Consider the following 22,091-nt stretch of genomic DNA (forward strand, 5'->3'; position numbering starts at 1 on the left):
GACTGCCCTGGGAGTAGCACCTGGCGACTACCTGAGACTCAAGTCTATCCACACCTAAGTGGCTCTAGCAAAGAACCAGGTGGTCGCTTAGTTACGGCTCTCCCATGACAAAATAAGCCCAGGCTCTGTGGCCCCGTGGTACCGTTCATGCTTGTGACGATGACTGTATATAAGTTTGCAGGATTTTTCTATTTGTGACAATGTGAAAAAAACACTGAAATTTGGACTGTAACCTTGTGTGTGCCTCTTTACTGCATCCCTGCCACAGTTGGTACCCTACAACACATATAACTCTCACCATACTGAGGGAAGATAGTTAGCAACTAATAGCATTAAGAGGAGTTTGACAATAATATAACCATATCCTTCATAACAGTTCCCAAATGTATTCAGTTATGTCCATTTTCAAACGTATGTTTAACTAGTCTTCCTCAGAAGGGGTGTACAATAGCTAAATGGAGGGTGTTTATGAAGAGCATTGCAGCCAATAGTGCACATCTTCTGAACGCCTGCTGAGGCATGCCTTAAAGTCATTGAACACTGACTCCTCCCATTTGGTTAAGCTTTGCACTTGCATTGGGCGGGTGACGTCATGGTCTCCAAGACAAAGTGCCCCTTGTAGGATCACTAACCACTCCGGGGACGTGCCGGCACACCGTCAGATGCCACATTCGAATTGGCTGACTGTGTCCTCACTTGATGGGACTACTATGCACGGCCTCCTAATTTAGAAGATGGGAACTATTGGCAGCAATCCTCTTTATAAACATGGTCCATTTAGTTTTCTCTACACCCCTTCTGAGGGAGATAAGCAACAAGTACGTCAGGGGGTCTCTTTTATATTTTTTACTTTGAAATAGACATAACTCACTATATTAGGGGACTCTTCTGAAGAACATAGTTATATTATGGTCAAACTGCTAAAAATCTTCCCTGAGTATGGTGTGAATTCCATATGTATAAAATTGTTTGTACCAGCACTTTTCTTTAAAACTCACTAAGGGAGCTAGATAACTCAAATATATATTCTCACACTCTACTCAGGAGAATATGTATTGTATTTTTCGGTTTATAAGACACACAGAATTATAAGGCGCACCCCAAGTTTAGAGGGGAAAAAAAGTGTGAAAGAATAAAAAAAAAAAAAATGGGGTCCGTCTTATAATCCGCTGGCGTCTTACCAGAGAGGGGCGCAGCGGTGTTGGAGCAGGGTCACAGGAGGCAGGGGTTGATCAGGGTGATGATGCGGGCGATGCGGTGGGTGTCCGACAAACAGTCAACAGTGGAGGCTGTGCTGGTGCGGCTGTGCTGATGCGGCTGTGCTGGTGCGGCAGGATTACTGCCCCTGTCTGCCTGTCTGTTCTTATACCCTCCTTCCTTCCTCTGTAATGACAGAGACAGGGTAAGGGGGAGGAAGAACAGGCAGGCAGGCAGACACGTGTGGGAATAACTAGCAAAACCCGACCCACCTATTACATATTCTGCAGCACCTATCAATTAAATAACAGTGCATTTCACAAACTTTACTTGCCTGTATTTCCGAAACTATACAATCGATCTCAAAACTAAAACGTATTTTTAGAATCAGCATGATAGCGCCAGTATAGCACTGGCTTTAGTTTATACATGAAAATCCTTGTGGTTGGTCCTCTAAGCTTACTCGCCATCTGAAAAAGGTTTCTGCTATGTCCGAAGATTACCATATTTTTCGCTTTGTAAGATGCACTTTTGTTCCCCAAATTTTGGGGGACAGTAGGGGGTGCGTCTTATAATCCGAATATACGAATTATATACTGCAGGGTCCAGGGGAGGTGGCAGCTCTGGAGCGGTGCTGGAGGCTGAGGGAGGCTGGTGAGCTGGTTAAGGCTGCAGCGTTAGATCTCCTGCTCCCGCTCATATAATATGCACTGCTGCTGTCCATCACCGTGGTGCTGAAACCGCACCGCGGTGACGAGCTGGGGGATCGGCGCATATTATATGTGCCTGTGCTCCCCTTTGATCGCACATGCCCCCCTGAGTTAGATATGGCTTCCATGCTGCTGCCCATAGTAAAATAAAAAACTCTTTCCTTACCTCCTCCAGCGTGTCTCCCCGGTCTCCCTCCTGCTGCTGTGATCATGCACGCAGAGATCATGTCACTCTGCTGTGCCGATCACATGACCGGCACCGAGAACCAGGCAGTGCACTAGTGCAGGAGCTCAACCGCACGGAGGGAGACACGAGGGAGGACAGTGCTGGAGAAGGTAAGGAAAGAGTAGCCTGGGGGCCATATCAAACACAGGGTGATGTGTGCCATCCACACGGGGCCATGGGCAGCAATAGGGGCCGTGTGCAAGCCACAGAGGGCCATGTGCCAGCCACAGGGGGCCATGGGTAGCAATAGGGGCCGTGTGCCAGACACAGGGGGCCGTGTGCCAGACACAGGGGGCCGTGTGCCAGACACAGGGGACAAGTGGCATCACTGGGGGACGTGTGCCAGCACAAGGGGGTTATATTCAATCTAAGGGGGCCATATCCAGATTAAGGGGGCTAATTTTAGGATGGGGGGGCTATGAGGGACAAATACCCTATATGATTTGTTAGACGGACACTGGCATTATAAGACGGACCACATTTATTTAAAAAAAAAAAAATTCTCTTTTCCTTCAAATTTGGGGGTGCATCTTATAATCAGGTGCGTCTGATAAAGCGAAAAATACGGTACTTGGCAGTCAACCTCTCCACAACTAGCAGATGCAACAGATGTCCCCATACCTGAAATCTAAGAAACTGCAGATATTTTACAAGATCATAGAAAAGAAATATTTAAAAAAAATATTTTTAAACACACACATACATACATACGTATTTATATTCTTTGTTTCTATAGGTAAAATATCTTACATTGAATTTAGGCTATCTGCTGTGAGGTTGTTCCACATGATCTCATTAGCCTGTAGATTTTCAATTTCTTCCAGCAAGGACACGTCAAATTCAATGTCTTCTTTCCTTGATTCTGGTGACCTATTACAAAATGCAGACACATAGTAAACCACAGATCAGAAGTTAGAAAAGAAATCTGTAGAGATTACACTGCAAAGTGCGTTATAATAAGCCTATTAAGTATTGCTTAAAACAAAAAAAAAATCTAAATCCATGTAAACAATAGGCAAGGTAAATTTTGAGTGAGAAATTAATACTGTACCCACATATAAAAACGAGGGAAAAATAAACAAATTAAAATAAGCTCCTTCATAGAGTAAACGCCCACACTGCGCGGCAAAGAGTAGCACCATTAGGCTATGTGCCCACGTAGCGTATTTTCATGCAGTTACGCTGCGATCTGCACCGCAGCATAACTGCATGCGTCCCCAGCATAATCTATGAAGATTGTGCCTAATCCATGCCCACGTGGCGTATTAGAACGCAGCGCTTCGGCTGTGACATGTCACTTCTTTTGTGCGCTTTGCAGGCAGCCCCCGCTCTGTCTGTGGGAGAGGCTGCATTGAGAGCGCATGAAATCGGCTTTTTCATTGCAGTGTTTCTGCAGCGATTTGAAGCGCATGTGTGCTGTTCAAATCGCTGCAGAAATTTCTGCAGGGACAGAACGCCACGTGGGCACATAGTCTTACCGCTGCATAAAAACTAAAGGGAAGAAATGCATAAACCTTAGTCACTAGACATTGTAAAAGTCTGTAAGAAAATGTCATTGGAATACCACATGCCAGAACCTGTTGTCACAGATATTACAAACAGCATCAATCCAGCAGTTACCCTATAGAAGGCAACAAAGAAAACTGGAGCAAAAGCATCACAACAAAGTGAAGTACAATAACCACCACAATTTGGATAAGATGCCATCTTAAAAACAGCATGCCTTGTTGCGTTATGTTTTGGGGGGGGTTTTGCGCTTTTTCATGCGTTTTTACTTACTGATTTGAATCAATGCCGCAAGGAAAAAAGCATCCCAGCAAAGTCTATGAGAATCCTGACTTGCTGTGCACACGCTGCTTCTTTTTTCCTTGCAGATTTTGTTGCATCATGTCAATTGTTTCTGCATTTTTTTTTCTGTGTTTCTATAATCACTGCAGTGGATTATATCGCAGCACTTTGACTCACACACCGTGCATACAGCATGGTGTGTGAGGCTCTCTGTAGCGCAGTTACCCGGGGTCAGCATAGTGACGACCCAGGGTTGCCATGTCAATGATCAGGTCCCTGTACAGGTCGCATTACAGAGACCCGATCACCAGGGAGAGATAAGAGATGCCTCTCTATGCCTCCCGAATGCTGCGATAACACCGATTGCAGCATTTAAGAGGTTAAACTACAGGGAGCTGCATGGGCACCGCTCCGAGCAGTGATAGCCGGGTCCCAGCTGTAACATCAGCCGGAGACCCAACAGCGATTGTGTGGGTACAGTGTCTGAACCCTCGCAATCGCCATGACTAAAAACACAAAAAAGGAGGGAAAAAACGCATGTGACAAAATGTGCAAATCAATTATAAACTGCTTGTTTTTTCCTGCCAAAACATGATTCTTTATGTGCAGAAAAGCACAGAAAAAGCAACGTGTGCGCACAGCCTTAGAGTTTTTAAAAATCACCTACTCGCAAGAGATATCACATAATCCCCATTGACTACAATCTACCGTGAGGCTGCTGTAGAAACTTAAGAAAGAAAGGCCTCTTACACAAGAAAGATATCACGATGCGGAAAGCCAACAATTTAAGGAGTTGTTCACCACTTGACATCTGCTCATGAATGTCCCCGATGTGCTGAATAAAATAAAAAAAGCATACTTCCCTCCATGAGCGGTGCTCCGCTCTAAGCGCTGTGTTTATGGCATGTGAGCACTGCAGGCTTCAGAGCGGACCTATGTCAATGGGATCCAATGACATTACAGGGAATCTGTCAGCATGTTTTTGCTATGTAAGCTGAGGACAGCATGAAATAGGGTTAAAAAACAAAAATAAACTATGCCTCTCATATCTCTGTGTGAGCCATTGTTTACTTAAACTAATAGCTTTATTACCCTATGATTACCATTGCTAGGTCTAGGTGGCACATGCACAGCAGTCTATCACGCCCCTTGCTGTGATTGACACCTCAATATCAATGTACAATTTCTATTGAGACCCTGGTGTGGGCAGAACAGCTCCTTGGGCTCAGCTACATGCTTAAAACGCAATTCTTTGATTAAGTGAGAAAAGCTGCAGGCAGTAATCTATGTGATAAACCTTTGGATTCAGAATTTCTTTGCCTACATTATGTTGCTGTCAGATGAGGTAGCAACAATCTACTTAAATATTCCCTTTAATTTAACATGTATGGCTAGCAATAATGGAGGGCTAAGAATGAGACATTCATCTTATCTCCACAATAAAGGCCTAAATGTAGTAGGTCAACACTTGAAATTTGCCTATGTCATGATGATGCAGATTAAGACGGAATTACGCCTTTACACAGCCATAACTGGTCAGTACATTAATGCGGCCCAAACCAAGATCCGCAGGAATCGGAGCCTCGTGGCATGATTGTAGGCAGGTATGTTCTTCTCTGAAACAGCTTCAAGTGCAATTGTCATTATACAGTGTGTCCACCCATATCCTGTCCTCCGCCATTAACTTGAGAACGGCGGCAGCTATAGGCATAGAAGTGGTGTCTAGGTATAGTAAAGTATCCATGCGCTACGCAATGAAACCACCTATAGCGCCACCTGGTGGACAACAACGGAGTTAGCATTTTTATCTCGAAAACGGAACGAGATAGAGAAAAAAAGTGAATTACAAAGTTGTAGGGCATCATCAATTCAATACAAATTGACACCTTGCATACAGAAATGCTATGATTTGAACGTGTAAAACTCACAAGGCTGCGGACGTGAAGCGTTACCTCATGGAGACCTTCCTACAAGTCATTGGGTATGGTGGCTGCGTGGAGTGGCCTCCACGCTCACCTGACCTGACCCCATTGGACTTCTTTCTGTGAGGTTACATCAAACAGCAGGTGTATGCGACCCCCTCCACCAACATTGCAGGACCTACGACAACGTATTACAGATGCTCGTGCAAACGTGTCACCTACCATACTGCACAACGTGCAGCAAGATACAGTATGCTGTCCAGAGTCCAGATGTGCATTGCAGATGACGGTGGCCACTTTGAGCATCAAAGTTAAATGAGCGCCATATGCGTGACCAGCATTCAATGTTTTGGGGGGGGGGGGTCATGGGTTTCATATCATAGCATTTCTGTATGCAAGGTGTCGATTCGTATTGAATTGATGATGCCCTACAATTTTTTATTTCATTTTTTTTCTCTATCTCATTCCGTTTTGAGATAAAAATGCTAACTCCGTTGTTTTCCACCAGGTGGCGCTATAGGTGGTTTCAATGCGTAGCGCATGGCTACTTTACTATACCTAGACACCACTTCTATACCTATAGCTGCCGCCGTTCTCATGTTAATGGAAGTGGACAGGATATGGGTGGACACACTGTATAAGTTGATCTAAATTGAGAGTAGAGACAATGTGCACATAGGGTGCTAACTAGTGATGCGTGAGCACTACCATGCTCGGGTGCTCAGTACTAAAGGTTTTCTGAAAAAAATCCATAACTTTCCCATTGACTTCTATTATACTCTGTACACGAGTCGAGCCTATCCAACTGCTCGTTTTGAGTACAGAGCACCTAGGGATCGTAGTGCTCACTCATCACTAGAAATAAAGTATACAAGGGAGAAAAAGGTAGAGTGCAATCGTGCCCAGGCCCTCAAAGGAATATAAACCTCCGCTGCTGCAGCTCTGTGTGCACAAGGGCTGGTGTGCTTCACCAACAGAACTGAAAACACAAATGAATATCCATGAATACTGTGCTGATGGATACAGAAGAATCCTCACACAAGATTGTGGTGCACAAATAAAGATGTAGTTTCATGGTCAACGCGTTTCAGAACTGTACTAGCTCCTTTTCCAAGACAAAACTACAGTTTATATAGATGACAGAAGTTGCACAGTGCTGCTGATTGGTGGGGAATTCGGGTCCCAAGACCCCCACCAATCAGTGATAATACCACTCTTATGTCCGCAGCTTCTGCATAAGCTGCCCGCAGAGCTATCCACAGGATTAATAATAAATCTGTGTGTCCGTACAAAGGTCCGAGAGTGTGAATGTCGGGACACATAGACTTACCATTGAGCCCAGAAACATCTTTGTGCGCACAGCTCATGCAGGAGCTGCAGACTTCAGAGCCATATGGTGACTACTCAGTGGGAGTCTGAGTAGCTGAACCCGCACCTATTAACCCCTTCACCCCCGGCCACTAAAACACCCTAATGACCGGGCCATTTTTTGCAATTCTGACCAGTGTCACTGTGACAGGTTATAACTATGAAACGCTTCAACGGATCCTGGCGATTCTGAGATTGTTTTTTCGTGACATATTGTACTTTATGTCAGTGGTAAATTTAAACCGATAATTTTTGCGTTTATTTGTGAAAATTTAGGAAATTTTGCAAAAAGTTTGAAAATTTCGCAATTTTCAAACTTTGAAAATTTATGCCCATAAATCTGAGAGATATGTCACACATAAAAGTTACTAAATAAACTTTCCCACTTGTGTACTTTACATCAGCGCAATTTTCGAAACAAATTTTTTTTTCGTTAGGAAGTTAGAAGGGGTCAAAGGTCATCAGCGATTTCTCATTTTTCCAACAAAATTTAGAAAATAATTTTTTTTAGGGACCACATCACATTTGAAGTGACTTTGAGAGACCGAGGTGACAGAAAATACCCAAAAGTGACCCCATTCTAAAAACTGCACCCCTCACTCTGCTCAAAACCACATCCAAGAAGTTTATTAACCCTTTAGGTGCTTCACAGGAACCAAAGCAATGTGGAAGGAAAAAATGAAAATTTTACTTTTTAACACAAAAATGTTACTTTAGCCATAAAAATTTCATTTTCACAAGGGAGAAAAGAGAAGTGCACCATACAATTTATTGTGCATTTTCTCCTGAGTACGCTGATACCTCATATGTGGTAAAAATCAATTGTTTGGGCGCACAGTGGAGCTCGGAAGGGAAGGCGCGCCATTTGAATTTTTGAACGCAAAATTAGCTGCACTCATTAGCGGACGCCATGTCAGGTTTGAAGACCCCCTGAGGTGCCTAAACAATGGAGCTCCCCCACAAATGACCCCATTTTGGAAACTAGAGCCCTCAAATATTTTTTCTACATGTTTGGTGAGCACTTTGAACACCTGGGGGCTTCACAGAAGTTTAGAACGTTGAGCTGTGAAAAGAAAAAAAATTGTTTTTACCACAAAACTGTTGCTTCAACTAGGTAGCTTTTTTTTTCACAAGGGTATCAGCAAAAAAATTCACCATAAAACGTATTGTGCAATTTCTCCTGAGTACGCAGATACCTCACATGTGGTGGAAAGTAATTGTTTGGGTGCATGGCGGGGCTCAGAAGAGAAGGAGCGCCATTTGACAGCAAAATTGGTTGGAATCATTAGCGGACGCCATGTCACGTTTGGAGACCCCCTATGGTGCCTAAACAGTGGAGCTCCCCCACAAATTACCCCATTTCGGAACTAGACCCCTCAAGGAATTTATCTAGATGTTTGGTGAACCCCTTGTACCCCCAGGGGCTCCACAGAAGTTGATAACGTTGAACCGTGAAAATGATTATTTTTTTTTAACCACAAAATTTTTGTATCAACCAGGTAGCTTTTTTTTTTTTTTTACAACGGTATCAGGAAAAAATGTACCATAAAACATATTGTGCAATTTTTCCTGAGTACGTAGATACCTCATATGTGGTGGAAAGTAATTGTTTGGGCACATGGTGGGGTTCAGAAGAGAAGGAACGCCATTTAACTTTTCAAACGCACAGACGCGGTGCACTGATCGGCCGCTGCAGGACGCACGGTCGGATGAGATACAAAAAGCGTTGGGGATACGGAAAAAAAAGGTCACGCCAAAAATTGAGCAGGGATGCAGATCCGTTATGTGCATCCCTGATCAGCGCTTTGCGGGACGCACAGACAGACGCGATACAAAAAGCGTCGCGAATACGGAAAAAAGTCACGCCAAAAATTGAGCAGGGATGCCGATCTGTTATGTGCATCCCTGATCAGCACTCGGCGGGACGCACGGACGGATGCGATACAAAAAGCATCGCGAATACGGAAAAAAGTCACGCCAAAAACTGACCACGGATGCAGATCCGTTATCTACATCCCTGATCAGCGCTTGGCGGGACGCACGGACAGATGAAGTGTAAAAATGGACAGGATACAAGAAAAAAAAAAAAAAAAAAAAAGTTATACTCACAGTACCAAGAGGATCACTGACCAGAAGAGCTGCAGAGGAACAAGAAGGCAGTGAGATAGACAGCTTTACACCAGCAGCAGGCAGGACGTTGGACAGATCAGCAGAAGGACCCAGCGATGGAGGCAGATGTGATCGGGCCAGTGAAGACCTCGGACGACCCGTGAAGGCGGGTAAGAGGACGTCGGGGGGGGGGGCAGAGGGGGATAGGGAGAGGGGGGGGCAGAGGGGGATAGGGAGAGGGGGGGGCAGAGGGGGGGGGGCAGAGGGAGAGCAGAGGGGGCGGAGAAGCAAAGGCAGAAGGAAGGAACCTTGGAAGCAGAATAGAGATGACAGAGAAGGCAGGCAGATCGCGTGGGGAGCAGATCGGGATGCCGGGGGGCAGATCGGGGCGTAGGGGGGCAGATCGGGGGGGGGGGCACGGGCCTTCACGGGAGCGCGCAGGGGCCTTTACAGGAGCGCGCAGGGGCCTTTACAGGAGCGCGCAGGGGCCTTTACAGGAGCGCGCAGGGGCCTTTACAGGAACGCGCAGGGGCCTTCACGGGAACGCGCGGGGAGCGGAATACTTACCATTGGAGCAGGAGCGGCAGTGACGACAGAGGCGGCGGCAGCAGCAGCGGTGGCGTGGTACCAAAAGTACCAGCCACTCCTCGCTGCAGACATGTTGGGGGAGGGTCCCCAGACCAGGACAGGCATGGGGAGGGCGGCCACCCGCAGATCAGACCGCCCCACTGCACACTGATTGGAGCGATTGGAGTGATCGTGCTATGACGCGCAATCAGTGCTGCAGGGGCTGGGGGCGACATGTTAGAGATCCGGCTATGATCTGCTGTAGCTGCTACAATAGATCATAGCAGGATCTCACAGTATCGCACTAATTTGGGCATTATTTTTGCCGAAATTAGTGCGAACGATGTGGTTGGCGGTTCAGATTTGAACAGCCGATCACATCGATCGCCTATGGGGGGTGGCGATGCCACCCCCCTGGGGTCAAGCAAAGGTCCCCTGCTGTAAGAAACAGCAGGGGACATCATTTGAAAGCCGTTGCTATGGCCACGGCAATCAAATGAAGTTTAGGCCGTAAAATTACGTCCCTGGTCGTTAAGTCACGTTAAAATAGGATGTAATTTTACTGCCCGCGGTCGTGAAGGGGTTAAGTAACACTGTGCAGCACCTGTCATATAGAAAAGCTGTTATATACTGACAGTTAGGCCCTGTGCGCACACTGCGTTTTTTCCCCTGCAGGTTTTGCTGCAGAATTTCTGCAGCAAAAAGAGTGTGTATGTCACTCCTTTTTCTGCAGGTACCTGCGGTTTTTGACATAGATAATGGTAAAAAACCACAGGGATCGGATCCCGCGGAAACAGCATGGCAAAAACGCGGATGTGGTTTTACCGCTGTTTTTGCCAAGGGTACGGTATTCTGCCAGAGGGTACGGATTTTTCTTAAGAAACGTCTTTTTTCTAGTGCGCACATAGCCTTACACTTTAAAGATCCAGCCAGAGACCATAGGGAGAGATGAGACTTTGGCCGGCTTCTCCCCACACTGCTGCAGGTGACTGTCAAGTCTCTGGTTTGGATATCATGAATCAACTGACAGGTTCCACTTTAAGCGTCACTATGTTCTCCTTTTGCTTTTTTAATTTATTGCTGGAGTTCAAATCAATAATACATGGTAGCGATACAATTACCAGCTGCCTTTTTTGCTCACCCCAATGCTGCTTCGATCTATTCAGTCATCTTGTGGTCGCATCTTCTGACTGACCGGTGGACAGAGCTAATGGTCAAAAGCTCTCAATGTAAGTCTATGAGTGCCTCATTCTGGCTCTTATAGACTTGAACTGAGAAGGCACCTCTGGCTCAGCCAGCAAGCACTGATCCGGCAGGTCACAGTTAGCAGAAGACGACTGGAGTGTATCTGAGAACAGAAGACGGCAGAGGCTGGCAAGGATATAACTAGGAGCAGGAAGCATGAATTAGTGACACTACTCCAGCAGTGCTTTAATGTGTAGCGACTAATAGCGCTGCTCGCGGACACTGCTAAAAGCTCACTACATATTATCTCCTCCCAATTCACAAAGATCAGTCTTGCTCATGTAAGTGCAACATGATTTAGAAGGTTGTGCAGATCATTTCAGCAGAAGCGTAAAACTCATTCATCAAGACTGGCATTTTTGTAAGACAATATTCATAAAAATATGGACCTGTAAAATGCTTAAATATTCCGCTTTTTTTTAAATATTTTTTTTTATATCCGCCCTTTGGTTCCAGAAATATAAGCCTTTTCATGCAGTGTAAACTTTAATGGACAAGTTGTACTTTTGAATACCATCATTCATATTATTCATGGGATACACTGAAAAGCAGGGAAAAAAACAAAGAAAAAAAACCAAGTGCAATGAAACAGTTAAAGATAAAACAAAAGTATCACATAGTTTCAAAAAGTGGGGTTTTTTTGGGGGGGGTGTTACTATGGTAACTATATATGGTAAGACTGACTGGGTAATATGATTTTCCAGATCAGTACAAGTGCGCAGATGCCAAACTTTTTTTTTTTTTTTTTTTAAGTGGTGCAAAATTTTGGGAAAATTTTTAAAATATTTTTTTTTTTTTTGCTTCTATTGCCATTTTCGGTGACCCGTAGTGTTTTAAGTTTTCAGAATATAGGGCTGCGTCAGCATATATTTCTTGCACATTGAGCTGACGTTTTTTCGGATACCATTTTGGAGTTGATATGGTGTTTTGGTTACCTCTTACTGCATTTTATTGCAACTTTGCAAAGCCCAAGAAAATAAAAAAAATGTTTTGAATGTGACAAAACTGTGGCAAAACTGCTCGTTTTCTTTACTTCTTGCATGTTTTGTTTTTTTTTTTTTTAAATTTTAGTTTTCATTTTAACTGTATTTAATAGTCTACTTAGGGGACTTGAACCAGCAATCATCCGATTGCTTGTGGTATACATTGTCATAATGATAGGCACGGGGTCACCATCCGACCCCAGGATGTTATGACAACCCATCGGTGCCCAGCTATCACATCACGAGCGTTGATGGGCAGGAGGAAGGATAAACCTACTGGCGGTGCGTGATAAATGCTGCTGTCAGAGATTGATAGCAGCATTTACCTGGCTAACATCAGCAGCTCTGATCCAGCCACGGCTATTACAGGCACATGATTGCTTTTAAATCAGCTGTCATGTGCTGGGAATGATGCGAGCTCGCCGATTGAGCCCACATCAAAGGCAGGGATGCAATTACTGTTGCAACTTACATCACTTTTGTAGTGTAAATTCTGAAGAATATTACGACACGCCCTGTAATAAAAAAAAAACGTTCACCCTCTTTCTAAAAAATGATGGAACTGGCCCAAAATGGAGAAAAGCGCCAAAGGTTGCCAAACTCTTGTGCAAATTGTACATTTCAAACAGTTTTTTGATAGATTTCTGAAAAAAGCTGTTGGATGAATCAAGAACTTAGCACCTTAGCAAGTAGGAATATGGAAAGCTGGGAACGCATCTGAAGAAAGAGGTGGACTATTGGGAGGAGATCTCTGGGAGTTACTCTAAGAATACACATGATCAGGACTGGTAACGTTAAATACGAAAGCGAAAATACGCTGCGTCCAAAACACAAGCACTGAGGATCGGATGAATAGAATGCCCATGCCCACTGAACTTATTGTTAACACTGCATAAACTTACCTGCGGCATCGGGTTTCCTATCCGCTTCATGTCAATTTCTCGTGTGGAGATGATTGAGTCTCCTGCACGGCAGAACGCAGCGGACCCAGCGAAAATACACCGAGTCCAGAACACCACACGACCCTGATCGTGGACACATACACTAACAGATGTCCATTTGCTCCACAGTGAGGCACTTTCCGGCACTGTCTCTCATTTTATTGAGGGCAGGGCCAGTTTCAATCTTGTATTACGGTAGCTGAATCCCCCTGCATCACACACGCACACATCTGTAGATATTAGAAGATAAAACTTACTTATGTTTTTCAATGAAGGCTTCATACTCTGTGGTAGGATTTATTTCTTGAACACACATCTCGATTTCTTTATGCACAGCTACAATTTCATCTGACACAAGACTGGTGATCTGACAATATTCATCAAAAATACCTTTGCTGGAAAAAAGAAAAAAGTTAAACAACATTTGAAAAAAAAATGGGACTATTCACATTTATAGTTTATTCTCCAAGTCTAGTTCATTGAAATCTGGGTGTTACGTGTGTTCTGAAACGGTCAGCGCCGACTGGAAAGTCTGAGGACGCAGCCACTACTGGTGGACAGGGTGCGCATTCACACATTTCTACCAAGAACTGTACAAGCTCCAGAAACATTGTACTACAGGGGATACAATTACTAAAACAGACAAATTAGGATCTCTTCTAAGTGACAGTTCCACTCAAACCAAAATAGAAAGGGAAAGCAACAACTACCGTATTTTTCGGACTATAAGACGCACCGGACTATAAGACGCACCCTGGTTTTAGAGGAGGAAAATAGGAAAATAAAACTTTAAGCAAAAAAATGTGGTCATGACACACTGTTATGGGGCGAGGATCTGCTGCTGACACTGTTATGGGGGTAATCTCCCCAAATTCTCTACTAAGGTACCCCATCCTGGTAATGATCCTCCTGCCTTGTATATGATCCTGCTATAAACCCCCATCCTGCTCATATACCCCCATCCTATTGATATACCCCCCCATATCCATCCTGCTCATATTCCCCCATCCTGTTCATATACTCCCAACCTGTTCATATACCCCCATCCTGCTATATGCCCCCATCGTGCTCATATACCATCCTGGTATATGGCCTGTATCCTATAGCACAGAGAAAAAAAAATAACCGTTTATACTCACCTTTTCCTCACTCCCTGCAGCACCGATCATCTTCCTCTCCGCGCCACTGACTTATTTGTGTGTAGCCGTTCCCCTGCAGCATTGCGATGTCTTCCTGTCTGTGCCGATCAGCACAGATCAGCTGACTGGCACAGACAGGAAGACATCGCATGCTGCAGGGGGACGGCTCCACACACGGGGACGGGTGAGTACACTGATTCACTGCACCCCGCACTGATGATGGCGCGCGGGGGGCAGTGAATACAGCCGCACATGATCACTCCAGGCTGTAATTGCCAGGGGTGATCATGTGGACCGGCTCTTTACTATGCTCACGTCCCCGCTCGTCCCCCCTGCCCACTGCGCTGAGAAATGGGCGGGAGGATGGGCGTGCATATGTAATGAGCGGGTACGTGGTCACGGCAGGCGCTGCTGCTGCCTGCTCGTGCCCCCGATGACCCGCTCCACCGCAGCACCCTCATTCCCGGCCGCAGCCCTATAGTCAGACCATAAGACGCACCCCCAACTTTCCCCCAACATTTGGGGGGGGGGAAAAGTGCGTCTTATGGTCCGCAGAATACGGTATATCTACTCTCAGAGGAACATCCGTCTGGCATGCAGGGTCAAACAAGGCTTGTATGCCCCTATTTCAACATCTTAATTAGTTTTAGTTGACACTGAATACAAAAAAAGTCAAAATAAATCTGAAAAATAGATCTAAGGAGCCAAGCAAAATCCAAACTGCTAATAAATCGGATATATTTCTTACAGGCCTTTGATCATCTCCTCTTGCATGGTCTGCAGAGAATCCAGTAGCAGTGGAAGAGTGGAATCATAATACTGATCCTGGTGGAGTTGGGCTCCTTTCAAGGCAAGCACATACTGGTTATGGAGCATGTGGAGTTTCATGGTGGCCTTGTCATATCGATCCTTGGCTTTTTCTGTCTCTTTTCCTGTGATGTATCATTGAGATAAAAAAAGGTATTACTACAAGATCCAATCACTGGCTATACTTCTAAGTCACAGAGGAAGGACCACGTATGCCTGATCCTGCACAGCTCTGAACAGCCCACACACTATCCACAGAGAGTGAGCCAAGTATTGAACACAATACTAATTTCCAAAGTAAATAGATTTCTAAAGGTGCCATTGACATGAATTTCTTACCAGATGTTGTTAAAAACCCATCCAATCCACACAGGCAAATAAATCAAACCATCGATGTCCCAAAAACTTTAGTGATGTGTAATAATGAAACGCGTTGATGGATACACTACACATGAGGCAATGATCTGTTTGTAATGCATTTGAAAAAATGAAGAGAATCGCATGTTTAAAAGCTGGATTCCTCCCTTTTCTTTTCCTTTGGATTTTTGGCTGTGGTGAGGCTGAATCCTGTGCTCCATGATGATTCACTATAATTAAGGCGGTGAGCTGGTTCACATATGTTTCACTTACGTAAACTCAGGTTCACAAATGCAAACTCAGATTCACTCATCTCTAATGAGAAATAATAGGGGGAAAAAAATATGGAACATGCTTACTGAAACTTATTTAATACTTTGTACAAAAGCCTTTGTTGGTGATAACAGCTTTAAGAAGCCTCCGGTATGGAGAAATTAGTCACATGCATTGCTCTGGTGTGATTTTGGTTCATTCATCCACACAAACACAATTAAAATCCTGAAGGTTTCGTGGGCTCCTAATGAACTCTGAGCTTTAGTTCCTTCCATAAATGTTCTACTGGATTCAGGTCAAGTGATTGGCTAGGCCATTCTAGCAGCTTTATTTTCTCTCTGAAACCAATAGAGAGTTTCCTTGGTTGTGTGTTAGGTATCAGTGTCTTGTAGCAATGTCCACCCTTGTTTCAACTTCATCAGTTTGGTAGATAGCAGATCTTTTTCAAGAACGTCTCGGTCCCTTTGTCCATTCATCCTTCCTTCAATTACATGAAATTTGCCAGTGCCATTTGCTGAAAAAACAGCTTCACACTATGATGTTTCCACCTCCACATTTCACTGTTTGGACGGTGTTTTGGGGGTGATATGCAGTGCTTTTTGGCCTCCAAACATGGTGAGTATTATACCAATCAAATAATTCAATGTTGTTCTCATTTGATCAAACTTTATGCAGGCTTGTCTAAATGTTGTTGAGCAAACTTTGAACAACTTTGAACTTGCTCTTGTCCTGGAATGGAGTCTTGTGTGAGGAATCTTCAGTAGTTTAGAAGTTCATCATTAACCAATGTCATCAGTATGTTTTGCAACAATAGGTTTGCGAAAGTCTTAAGATAGCTCACTGGTTTTACCTATCATGAGATGTTTCTTGTGTGGCACCTTAGTAATGAGACAACTTTTTATAGGCCATCGATTGAAGCAGCTGGTATTTTTTTACAAAATGGCAGGAATACTTTCTAATTACTGACAGATATCAGCTGGTGTTATGATTTTCATTGGCTTGTTGCACCTCTCTTAATCAGGTTCAAATACTTTTTCTATGTGTCATTTCTCATGATTACACATCACTAAATTTAAGGACATCTATGATTTAATATCTTTGCTTTCATAGATGGGATGAGTTGTTACAGACATCAAGTGAGACATTCATATCAATAAAACCTTTAGAAATATATTTACTTTGAAAATGAATGACTAGTGATGAGCGAGACTGCTTGCAAATGCTTGGCATTTGATCGAACATCTGGTGCTTGGGACTCGCTCGGCTAAGTATTGTAGGTGCTGGGATGTGTCATGCGTGAAACAATGACCACAAAGCACAGACTTGCTTCATTGCATGATGTGTGCAGAAACCCAAGGGAGAGCCAGTCACAATCTCTGAATGGCTATCACTGGGGTTGAAGTAACATTTTCGGATGTAGCGTATCAAGAAAAAGAAAGAAAAAAAAACCCGCTTCCCTTCCCCTGAAAATGTTTTGTTTATAGCTGGCTGTATGTGGGCAGAGTGCCAAACTGCCCGATCACTGACTTCCATTATACTCATTGCTCTAGTTGAAAATTTTCAGAGCATCTGACCTGCTCGACTCGAGTAACGAGTATCCGAGCATTTTAGTGTTCACCCAGCTAGATTAGTGACATGTTCACTACTTACTTCACCTGCTTTATTAGGCTAAAATATCACAGGCTGTAAAGTACATAATACCTTACTTGTATTAAACCATTAGGAAAGTGAATAAGGTGCACACCACCATACAATACAAGGAGACAAGTAACCACCATATAAAGTTTTCTTTATGCCAGCTGAGTGCAGGGAGCCATGTCATCTGTATATTACAGCAAAGGTCTGAGCCATACTTTTACATCTTACGTCTTTCATTTAGTATTATTGTAACCTGATGGGCAGCTGGATGATGAAATATTATAGATAATTAAATATCTATTAGCAAAGCAGTATACCCACATGTTTATTTACCTTGTTACTCCACTTAACCCCTTTACGACCGCCGATACGCCTTTTAACGGCGGTAAATAAGGGTACTTTTTCCGATCCGCCGCTTTTTAACGGCGGTCGGAAAAAAGGGTCTAGCGCCCCCCAGAGTCAGAAAATTTCCGGGGTCTCAGCTGCCGGGGGTAGCTGAGACCCTGGAGATCATGATTCGGGCCGGTTTTTCCGGTCCCCGCTCACCTGATGACCGGTATACACCGTATACCGATCATCAAGTTATAGTAAATGACCGCGCCGGTAAAAAATGATTTATCTCCCATCTGGCATGATCAAACATGCCAGATGGGAGATAAATCTTTTTCCCGGTTCCCTCCGGTCCCCCGGTGTCCCCAAAGTGCCCCCCCCGACCCCCAACCCCCTCCCGAAAATCCAAGATGGCCGCGCGCACCGGCGATCACAGCAGCGCGCCGGCCGCATTTCCACTGTTCCTATGGTTTCTGTCGTATTTGCCATAACACATACGACAGAAACCTGCTCCCCAGGCCCTGCCGGGATCCCCCCTACCCCCCCCTGGTGTCCCCCGGTGTCCCCCGGTGTCATACATACCTGTCGGAGCGCTGATCCCCCGCGGCCCCCTCCTCCTTCTCTGCAGAGACTCCGGTCACATGAGCAGAGCGCAGCTGTCAGCTTCCTGTGTTCAGGACGCTGGCTGCTCGCACTCTGCAGCTGTGACCCAGGGAGGGTGGGTGCAGATTCTTTGCACCCACTCTCCTAAAATGGAGGGTCTGCCCTCCTAGAAAATGGGGGATACGTTCCCTGAACGTGTCCCCCATATTCTAGAAGGTCCAGAGGCGACGTGGGACATCCAAATGGATTATTGTGGATTTTTTTTTTTTCTTTTCAATAAATTGGTCAATCAGGGAATGTTTTGGGGAGTGTTTTTTCAAATAAATTTTTTTTTGTTGTCAATTTTTTTTTTATTACTGTCAATTAGTTATGTCGGGTATCTGATAGACGCCGTGACATAACTAATTGCTGGGCTTGATGCCAGGTGACATTACACACCTGGTATCAACCCCATTCATTACCCCGTTAGCCAACGCACCAGGGCGCGGGATGAGCTGGGGCGAAGCGCCAGAATTGGCGCATCTAATGGATGCGCCACTTCTGGGGCGGCTGCGGCCTGCTATTTTTAGGCTGGGAAGAGTCCAATAACCGTGGCTCTTCCCATCCTGAGAATACCAGACCCCAGCTGTCAGCTTCACCTTGGCTGGTGATCTAATTTGGGGGGACCCTACGTTTGTTTTTTTTTTTTTAATTATTTATTTATAAATAATTAAAAAAAAAAAACAGCTTGGGGAGCCCTCCAAATTGATCACCAGACAAGATGAAGCTGTCAGCTGTGGTTTGCAGGCTACAGCTGTCTGCTTTACCCTAGCTGGCTATCAAAAATAGGGGGGACCCCACGTCATTTATTTTAATTCTTTTTTTTTTTTTTTGGGCTAAATACAAGGCTAGGCATCCTTTAGTGTCACATGAAAGGCAGGTAAGGGGAGCTTCCTCGTTCCTGCGGCGTCACACATAGCGATGTGTGCTGCCGCAGGAGCGACGAACTACATCGTTACTGCTGCAGTAACGATAATCGAGAATGGACCCCCATGTCACCGATGAGCGATTTTGCACGTTTTTGCAACGATGCAAAATCGCTCATCGGTGTCACACGCAGCAACATCGCTAATGCGGCCGGATGTGCGTCACCAATTCCGTGACCCTAACGACTCCGCATTAGCGATGTCGCAGCGTGTAAAGCCCCCTTAACAGTGAGAAATTTTTTGATACAGCAACAGTTTTGTGAAGTACCTGTGGATTCAAAATGTTTACTATACTCCTGAATAAAATCCTTGAGGGGTCCAGTTTCCAAAATGAGGTCACTTGTGGGGGGTTTCTGATGTATAGGTGCCCAAGGGGCCCTGCTAATGTGACATGGTGCGCGCAATTTACTTCAACTTTTCCAAAATTCAAATGGTGCTCCTTCCATTCCAAGCCCTCCCATTTATCCAAACAAAGGTTTTTGGCCACATGTGTGGTATCCCTGCGCTCACAAGAAATTAGATAACAACCTGTGGGGTACACGTTTTGTTGTTGCCTCTTGAAAAAGTGAAAAATGTGTCGCTAAATCAACATTTTTGTGAAAAAAATGAAAATTTCAATATGGCAACCTAAGCTTATCAAATTCTGTGAAGTATTCGTGGATTCAAAATGCTCAATATACACCTAGATTAAAGCCTTGAGGGGTCTTATTTCCAGAATGGGGTCACTTGTGGGGGACCTCCACTGCTTAGGCACCTCAGGGGCTCTCCTAATGCAACATGGCGTCCGCTATTGATTCCAGCCAATTTTGCAGTCAAATTGCACTCCTTCTCTTCTGAGCCCTGTAGTGCGCCCAAACAGTTGATTTCCACCACATACAAGATATCAACAAACTCAGGAGAAATTGCGCAATAAATTTCATGGTGATTTTTTTCCTGTTACCCTTGTGAAAAAAAAAGCTACCTGGTTGAAGTAACAATTTTGTGGTAAAATTTTATTTTTTTATTTTCATGGCTCAACGTTATAAACTTCTGTAAAGCACCTGGGGGTTCAGGGTACTCACCAAACATCAAGATAAATTCCTTGAGGGGCCTAGTTTCCAATATGGGGTCACTTGTGGTGTTTTTTTGCTGTTTACGTACCTTAGGGGTCCTCCAAATGCGACATGGTGCCCGCAATCTTTTTCAGCCAAATTTCCTTTCCAAAATTCAAATATTGCTCCTTCCGTTCCAAGCCCTCCCATTTCTCCAAACAAAGGTTTCAGACCACAAGTGAGGTATCACCGCGCTCATAAAAAAGTGGGTAACAAACATTGGGGTCACATTTTTGGAATTACCTCTTGAAAAAGTGAAAAAATTGATGCTAAAGCAACATTTTTGAGAAAAAAATGAAAATTTTCAATGTGACAACGTAACGTTATCAAAATCTGTGAAGTACCTGTGGATCCAAAATGCTCACTATACCCCTAGATAGAAGCCTTAAGGGGTCTAGTTTCCAAAATGGTGTCACTTGTAAGGGGTTTCTGCTGTTTAGGTACCTTGGCGGACATGTAAATGCAACATGGTGCCCGCAATCTATTTCAGCCAAATTTGCTTTCCAAAATTCAAATATTGCTCCTTCTGTTCCGAGCCCTCCCATTTGTCCAAACAAAGGTTTCTGACCACATGTGGGGTATCGGCGCGTTCATAAGAAAGTGGGTAACAAGTTTTGGGGTTCATTTTGTTGTGTTATTTCTTCTAAAAGTGAACAAATTTGGGGTAGAGCAACATTTTAGGTAAAATTTTATTTTTTGCTTTTTTTCATTCCACTTTGCTTTAGTTCCTGTGAAGCACCTGAAGGGTTAATAAACTTCTTGGATGTGGTTTTGAGTACTTTGAGGCGTGCTGTTTTGAGAATGGTGTCACTTTTAGGTATTTTCTGTCACTTAGGCCTCTCAAAGTCACTTCAAATGTGATGTGGTCCCTAAAAAAATGGTTTTGTGAATTTTGTTGAAAAAATGGGAAATTGCTGATGAACTTTGACCCCTTCTAACTTCCTAACCCCAAAACATTTTGTTTCAGAAATTGCGCTAATGTAAAGTAGACATGTGGGAAATGTTATTTATTAACTGTTTTGTGTGACATAACTCTCTGGGTTAAGGGCATAAAAATTAAAAGTTTGAAAATTGCAAAATTTTCAAAATTTTCATCAAATTTCCGATTTTTTCACAAATAAAAGCAAAAAATATCGTTCTAAATTTATAACTATCATGAAGTACAATATGTCACGAAAAAACAATGTCAGAATCACCGGGATCCGTTGAAGCGTTCCAGAGTTATGACCTCATAAAGTGACACTGGTCAGAATTGCAAAAAATGGCCTGGTCATTAAGTACAAAACTGGCTTCGTCCTTAAGGGGTTAAACAGTAAATGTGCTGCCAGGTAACTTTTCAGAATAAACTGTCCTGTGTGTACATGAGGAATGACAGCATTTCTGGCCATTATGTCACATCCTGCATTCTCACCAGTTTTCTCCTCTGCATGCTATATCTGTAATTTGCAATCCACTGGTAGCTGGGGAAGAGATGAGCTGCAGTGATTTCTCCCATAGCTCTGCTGAGGGGAGTTCATGCTCTTCATTAACTTTTTAGCTCGGAGATAAGCTGCAGGGACATGGAGGACATTATACACAGAGCTCAGCTGTGTTGATGTGAATCAAGCTCTGAAGCGCTCACTTCTCACCCTCTACATAGAGGCTAATGGGCTGCGTCACATGATACCTGCCGTCCATCTTCTCTGAGCGTGGACTGGAGCTGCTTTTTCATAGTGGATGGTAAGTTGAGGAGGCAGGGGAAGAAGAGTCTAAGGGATACGTCTCAAATAGCAAGATCGCTAGCGAGATCGCTGTTGAATCACGGTTTTTGTGACGCACCAGTGACCTCATTA

The 22,091-nt window shown here is 44.2% G+C and overlaps 1 protein-coding gene across 2 annotated transcripts in view; it reads right to left on the reverse strand.

Annotated features, from left to right (window-relative positions):
- Window positions 1–22,091, reverse strand: part of FER (FER tyrosine kinase) — a 369,513-nt gene that overhangs the window by 275,162 nt on the left and 72,260 nt on the right. For both annotated transcript variants that reach the window (XM_075325025.1, XM_075325026.1), the window contains exons 7-9: window positions 14,944–15,127; window positions 13,314–13,451; window positions 2,884–3,003 (exon numbers count right to left, since the gene is read on the reverse strand). In XM_075325025.1, the coding sequence (XP_075181140.1) occupies window positions 2,884–3,003; window positions 13,314–13,451; window positions 14,944–15,127 (442 nt within the window). The remainder of the gene's footprint in view (window positions 1–2,883; window positions 3,004–13,313; window positions 13,452–14,943; window positions 15,128–22,091) is intronic.

Source organism: Anomaloglossus baeobatrachus, chromosome 1, assembly GCF_048569485.1.
Source record: "Anomaloglossus baeobatrachus isolate aAnoBae1 chromosome 1, aAnoBae1.hap1, whole genome shotgun sequence".
Lineage (NCBI taxonomy): Eukaryota > Metazoa > Chordata > Amphibia > Anura > Aromobatidae > Anomaloglossus > Anomaloglossus baeobatrachus.